Raw genomic sequence first — 6,030 nt, 5'->3', positions numbered from 1 at the left:
TGTCTTTAGACTCACATTATTTATTATCCGGACTTCATTTTTTGGATGCTTCACATTTTTAGCAAGTTATCCTTTGAAGAATTTTGGTGTATTATGATTCGAGAACTAGAGATGTTTTCAGACTTTTTGAAGCCGAAGTGTTACTTTTATTGGATCTTCTACTTGCTCATGGTGATCTTCTACTTGCTCGTGGCGCTTATAACTAGTTTGAAGATTTGGAGTTTATTTTTCTGCTTCATTGGTGGTGCTTTGAAGCCGAAGACCTTCATTGTTTAGAGATTCATGGCCAGTTTCAGACATCACAGACACTTTAGAGTTTCAGAGACATTTTAACATTTGGTTCTCATTATGTTTCATTTTATTACCACACTTGCTAGTCGGATTATTGTATTATAGCCTTGTATCACTTATTGTATCTCTAATCATTTGTAAGCATTTAGGGAGAGAAAGTTAGAGCATGGAAATGCTCTACAAATAATGAGTGATAGTTAGGTTATTTATTTCCCTTTATTGTATTTTAGGTATATTTTCTCAACCTCCTATATAAAGGGAGAGGTGGTCACTTTTTTATGAGTGCACCTTCTAAAAATGTAATCTCTAGAGAGAGAAAGTGGTGGGATCTCTCCCACCAAGGGAGAATCTTCTCTCCCATGTTCTTAATTTTCACGTTCTTATGCATGTTCTCTCTTTTTTTTCTTCTTTTCTTATTTATCTATAAATTCTCATCATATATTCTTCATGCTTATTTTTTTATACACGATAAATCTCGAGATATATTTATTCCGCATCCACCGTTCGTATAAAAATGGGTTCTATCACCTAATTTTCTAATGACCGATCCTTTTAATCCAGTCCATATAATGTCTTTTTCGGGAGCTAGAGGAAATGCATCTCAGGTACATCAATTAGTAGGTATGAGAGGATTAATGTCGGATCCTCAAGGGCAAATGATTGATTTACCCATTCAAACCAATTTACGTAACAGAATACATTATTTCTTGTTACGAAGCCCGTAAAGGGGTTGTAGATACCGCTATCCAAACATCAGATGCAGGATATCTCACGCACATTTTTTTGCAAATCCAAACTATTTTCAAACCTTAGAGAAATAACAATGAACGCAAGGACATTTTTTTAGTTTTCTCAAAAGAGAAAAAATGAGTAAATTGCAAATTCGGTTCTTGTGGTATCCCAAAAAGTGCAGTTTAAATAAAAAGAAATCATGCACAACAGGTCCAAGAATATAAATATCATGCATATTTGTTCTCTCGAAAATTTGAATGCACTTGAAAAATAAAAAATAAATAAATCCCTTAATAATCTACTTCACACACCCCTTTTTCTATTAATATACTAACTCCATCTTCTCTATCTTCTCTTTCCTACTGAAGCACCACTAGAGCACTAACATCTCGTTGGACAACTATCCATTGTGTTTAATTGCTGAAAAGACATTGATAGGCTCTAGTGGTGGTCCTAGCATCGATCTAGGTTATGTTATGTTCATTTACAAAAAAGTCAACCTCGCCAGAGAAAGTCACTGGCGTCAGCCTCCAAGAAAACCATAACCCTAGGGTTCTAAACCTCCGCCCAAGCATCAATCTAAACCTCCCTATCCCCTTCTGTTCAAGTTTCTACATCGATAGGCTCGCCCACTGCCAACATCTGTTCCAAGCTGAAACCCTACCATCGCCACCATATGTGTTTTCACCTTAGCCATTCATCAAAGAAAGAGAGAGTTTGTTGAAGGTGCATATTTGCTCATTAAAGGAAGTCGACAGGTGTTTTTGTAGACCTATTTGTTAGAGGAGGAGGACGACGGTGGATCTTAACAGATCTGAATGGTTGTCTGACAGTGGCAGATGATGTATGTGGCGATAGAAGTGCAGCCGACAACAATGTTTCTAGAAACCGAAAATGAAGAGGGCGACATGCGTCAACAATGAGTGGAGGGCGGCAACGGTGCTCCAACATTCCACCAAGAAAGAGAAGAGAGAAAAGATAAGTTGATACATTAAAAGAGAAATGGATGAATAATGTAAGTTATTACTTATTAGGGTTTTCTTTTTCCTTTTTTATTTTTTTAATTATAAAAATATTTCAATAAATAAAAAACGGAAAAGAAAATAATAAAGGCAAAATAGTTTGACTAAATTTTGACCTCTCATAGACTCATACATGTCAAAAAAAAAAAAAAAAAAAAAAAAAAAAAAAAAAAAAAAAAAAAGTTGACTTCACCTTTTGTAATATTACAATAACCAAATTTACAATTTACTAAAAATAACATGCATGGAACCCTGTTCTCTTAAATTGCTGTGGACCAACGATAGGCTGTAATTTACACAAACCCTTACTGATTTATTATATCTGAATATATGAAATTTCAAGCACAAACGCTATTCGCTTGAGTGGCTAAATGCCAGTTTTCATTTGATTTATTAGGTTCAAATCGTATTCATTTAACGACTAAAGATTGGGTTTCAGTTATCAATTATCACTTCTTCAAACCTTCATCTGTCAATAACTATGTAATTCATTGTAAAAAACTGAGATTTGGAGAATATTTTCTATTAATTATAAGGGAAGTCAGTAAAGGTAAAAAAAGGTAAAAATTAAAAAAAATAAAGCAAAAAACATAACCCTAAATTAATGATACAAATAACTAGGTGTTAGTACCATCTTCTGTCAACTTCTGCCACCCCACCCCCTTCCATTCAACTCTCACTTTACCCCCTCCATTCAAATCATTCCATTCCAAAAATGGGTGTCTGAAAAACTGATAGATTTTGCTTGGCAGGTTGATTTGAGTGAAAAGACTGTTCTATCCAGTTTCCATAACTTGATCCATTCAAACCTACAGGGGCACCCACGGGAACTGTTGACCCATTACTTAAAGCAACTACAGTACCATTATTGTTCTCTTGTTGAATAAACCCTCCTCCATGGTAATACCCATTGTTGGTTGTAGTACTTGTACTCGAAGGGTATTCCATGCTGTAGGGTGTTGTACCTTGGTATGATGTCATGCCTTGGTTTTGGTTGTACCCTAAGACCGAACTCCAATAATCTGTTGGTAGATCTTGTTTCATTGGCATCGCAAAGCTAACAATATTAGTGTTTGTTGGTTCATCAGCATGAGATTGATCGATTGAAGTCTTGGATTTGCTACTCATGCCTCCAATTGGGAGGTTTTTGTTGGCAATACTGTTTACATCATATCGGCTCATGTCGAAATTTGTGACCGCGTTTAATCCACGGAACTTGATGGCGGCAATGTCATAGGCCTCGGCCGCTTCCTCTTGTGTGCCTAGAAAAACACAATAACATTATAAATATAGTATGATACTCAGTGTCAACCAGTCTCACAACCAACATTAATCTACAGTGTCCTTGGACCTTTGTTGATGATATTTTGTTTTTTCAATCAATGATTGCATGCGATTAGTTAAAAGAAGTGGGACTCACCGAAGGTTCCAAGATAAAGATCTTTGTTACCGGCTACTCTTCCTATTCTTGCTTGCCAACGTCCGTGTTGATGGTGCCTGTGTTTCAAAAAAAGTTGGAACGGAAAATTATTCGGGTGTTGCTCGTTCAAACCCGTAATAATGCGATGATAATAATAATTATCAAAATAATATTAAATAAATATGTTAATAATAATAATTAACACATTTATTGTGATAACAAATTAAGGACAAAAGGTATGTTTTTATATCTAACTTTATAGCTTGGGTTGGAATATCAAGTTTGCTTTATGTTTAAAGTAGAATGAGATAGATTTCATTTTTAAATATTAGTTTTGTTAATTTATTTTGCTTTTACATTTATGCATCTTATTTCTAATATCTTATATTTATGTAATTATGTTCTTTCTATTATAAAAAATAAATAGTTATATAACTTACTAATACCTATATATACATTAAGTTTAAAAATACATTATAAATTAAATTCAATATTATAGTCTTTTTAAAGGTCTTAATTAGATTTTTCTCTTAAAAGGATCTTTTTTTGTAGTTCTTTTATTTTCTTAATTTTCCGATCTCAAATTAAAATGTCAAAATATGTGAGTTAAAAAGTATAATAGCAAATAAGTTACCTTGTGACACCTCTATAAATAGAGGCTCCTCTAGAAAAGCCACTGCTTTTCCTGCAAAATTTATCGAGAATTATACGAGACTATTTACCCATAATTAAAAGTGTGTGATTATACAAACACTTTAAGGCACGAAACCCCACTTCAAATGACTTAATCTTTTTAAATAACGATGTATACATAAAATGCTAAATTAATTAACTAATTACCTTCTAAGTGAAGCAACAAATTCTTGCCTAGTCATGTTCTTCATTTCTTCAAGCTCTTTCTCGTAGTTGCAAACCTAAATCATCCATAAGGTATACACAGAAAATAAATATAAAGGTTTAATTTTTCTTCAAGATCAACAAAAAAACCCTAATTTAGGTATATTATTTCTTACAGGAAAATTTGTTGTGGTTGTTGGACCCCAGTATTTGAGGGCTGCAAGATCATAAGCTCTAGCTGCTTTGTCTTCCTTATCATATCCACCTAATTAGTGAAGCACATAAACAAATATAATCAAAAACTAGTAGCATACAACACGTTCATCTTAAACTATACGACATCCGAAATGAAGAGACTCACGTGACAATGTAATTAGAAAGTTTCGACCATTTAGGAAACTTGATATAATTAAATAAGATTGATCAATAAAAATAATCAAAAAGATTAGTCTATAATGCAATTTGCATGCAGTAATGATCGAAGAACAAAGTCATAATGAGTAAAACATGAAAAAGGAAAACTCACCCAAGTAAACTGAAGATTCATCCATCAATCAGTACATGCAACAAAATCAAAGAGACAGAATGATGAAGGTTAAGATTCTTGAACAGACAATATGAAAATGCGCACGATAGCATAAACCGCCATATAGTAGTTATCTACAATAGCAAGCGCCAGTAGTTTTACGGAAACCAGAAAATCTGAGCCGTTGATCGTTTGGTTCTTTTTCTAGGGATAAGAACCTTATTTTTATAAATGAAATAAACTGATCGGGATGACTCAGATCTTTGGTATGTATAACGGTGTATGTTAGTCGGTGCAGTTTGCGCATGTTAGATAACATCGTTAGTCATGTATCTTTCTTTACCTTGTCTTCCTTTCCTACTTTGGCCTTCTCTTCTGCAACTATTATCCCATAAATGAGCTTCATATCTCCCCGTCCATCTATGCCTTCAACATTTTAGGCAAACATTTAATCTTTATGAAAAAAAATTCAATCTTTTTGCAAACAAAATAATTAATTTTTTATAAAGATTCAACCTTGTTACGCCACGGTAAATGGAAGTTCGTTGGCCGAAGGTATCGATGGCTTTTTTCGCCGGAGAGTTATCCTGCTTCAGTGGTGTAGGAACCACCGCCAGCTGCTGCTGATGGTTGTTGGTGGAGAAATCACGGAGGAAGCCAGTGGCGATAGTCTTCAACTCCGAGTCATAAATCGATGTGGTGTCATGGGGCTGGATAGAGGTTTGTGATTCATCTTGGAAATGACAAACGTCGGGACCAGATCCATTAGAGGCGGCGGAGCCACAGCCGCCGAGGAAGTCTTCCAGTTTTGGGCTACCGTCGGTGAGAACAGACAAGTCATGATGGGTGGTTGTTCCGTTGGCATCGCCTTCATCTGCAAAAGATTAAACAACAAGATTAGATATTAGTATCTTTTTTGTTCATTCGATGATGTGGCTGTGAAGTTCTAGAGAGAAAGAGAAAAGGGAGTACGATGATGGTGGAAGGCGGTGGCGTGTGGCTGTTGGAAGAGACTATTGGTATTGGAAAGAGAGAAGGCAAGCCAGTTGTTGTTTAGATTCTGATGAGATTGAGAAGTATCCATGTTCATAGTTTCTTGATAAGTGTGTGTGTGAAACAAAGAGTTTGATTTTTTCTTCTGTGTCACTGAGTTTTTTCTTTGGGAAACAGCGTTGCTTATGTAATTTTATGTGTGGAGAGAG

The 6,030-nt window shown here is 34.9% G+C and overlaps 1 protein-coding gene across 1 annotated transcript; it reads right to left on the bottom strand.

Annotated features, from left to right (window-relative positions):
- Positions 1-2,552: 2,552 nt before the first annotated feature.
- Positions 2,553-6,030, bottom strand: LOC145062303 (AP2-like ethylene-responsive transcription factor AIL5). Its single transcript, XM_079009922.1, has 9 exons — positions 5,801-6,030; positions 5,345-5,702; positions 5,172-5,254; positions 4,829-4,837; positions 4,479-4,567; positions 4,306-4,379; positions 4,100-4,150; positions 3,466-3,542; positions 2,553-3,307 (listed from the first exon to the last, which is right to left on the bottom strand). Exons 1-9 carry the CDS (start codon positions 5,916-5,918, stop codon positions 2,745-2,747), a joined length of 1,422 nt encoding a protein of 473 aa, XP_078866048.1. The 5' UTR covers positions 5,919-6,030; the 3' UTR covers positions 2,553-2,744.

Source organism: Lactuca serriola, chromosome 7 (assembly GCF_051521515.1).
Source record: "Lactuca serriola cultivar US96UC23 chromosome 7, Lser_US96UC23_V15, whole genome shotgun sequence".
Lineage (NCBI taxonomy): Eukaryota > Viridiplantae > Streptophyta > Magnoliopsida > Asterales > Asteraceae > Lactuca > Lactuca serriola.
This window is presented reverse-complemented; position numbering and strand designations above follow the sequence as displayed.

What these genes read in the sequence shown, in the direction of transcription:
- LOC145062303 (XM_079009922.1), bottom strand. Translation starts at nt 5,918, where the DNA reads ATGAACATGGATACTTCTCAATCTCATCAGAATCTAAACAACAACTGG. An exon ending in ATTTACCGTGGCGTAACAAG is followed by an intron (nt 5,255 to 5,344) that starts GTTGAATCTTTA and finishes AAAATGTTGAAG; the next exon opens with GCATAGATGGACGGGGAGAT. An exon ending in ATTTATAGAGGTGTCACAAG is followed by an intron (nt 3,543 to 4,099) that starts GTAACTTATTTG and finishes TTTGAAACACAG; the next exon opens with GCACCATCAACACGGACGTT.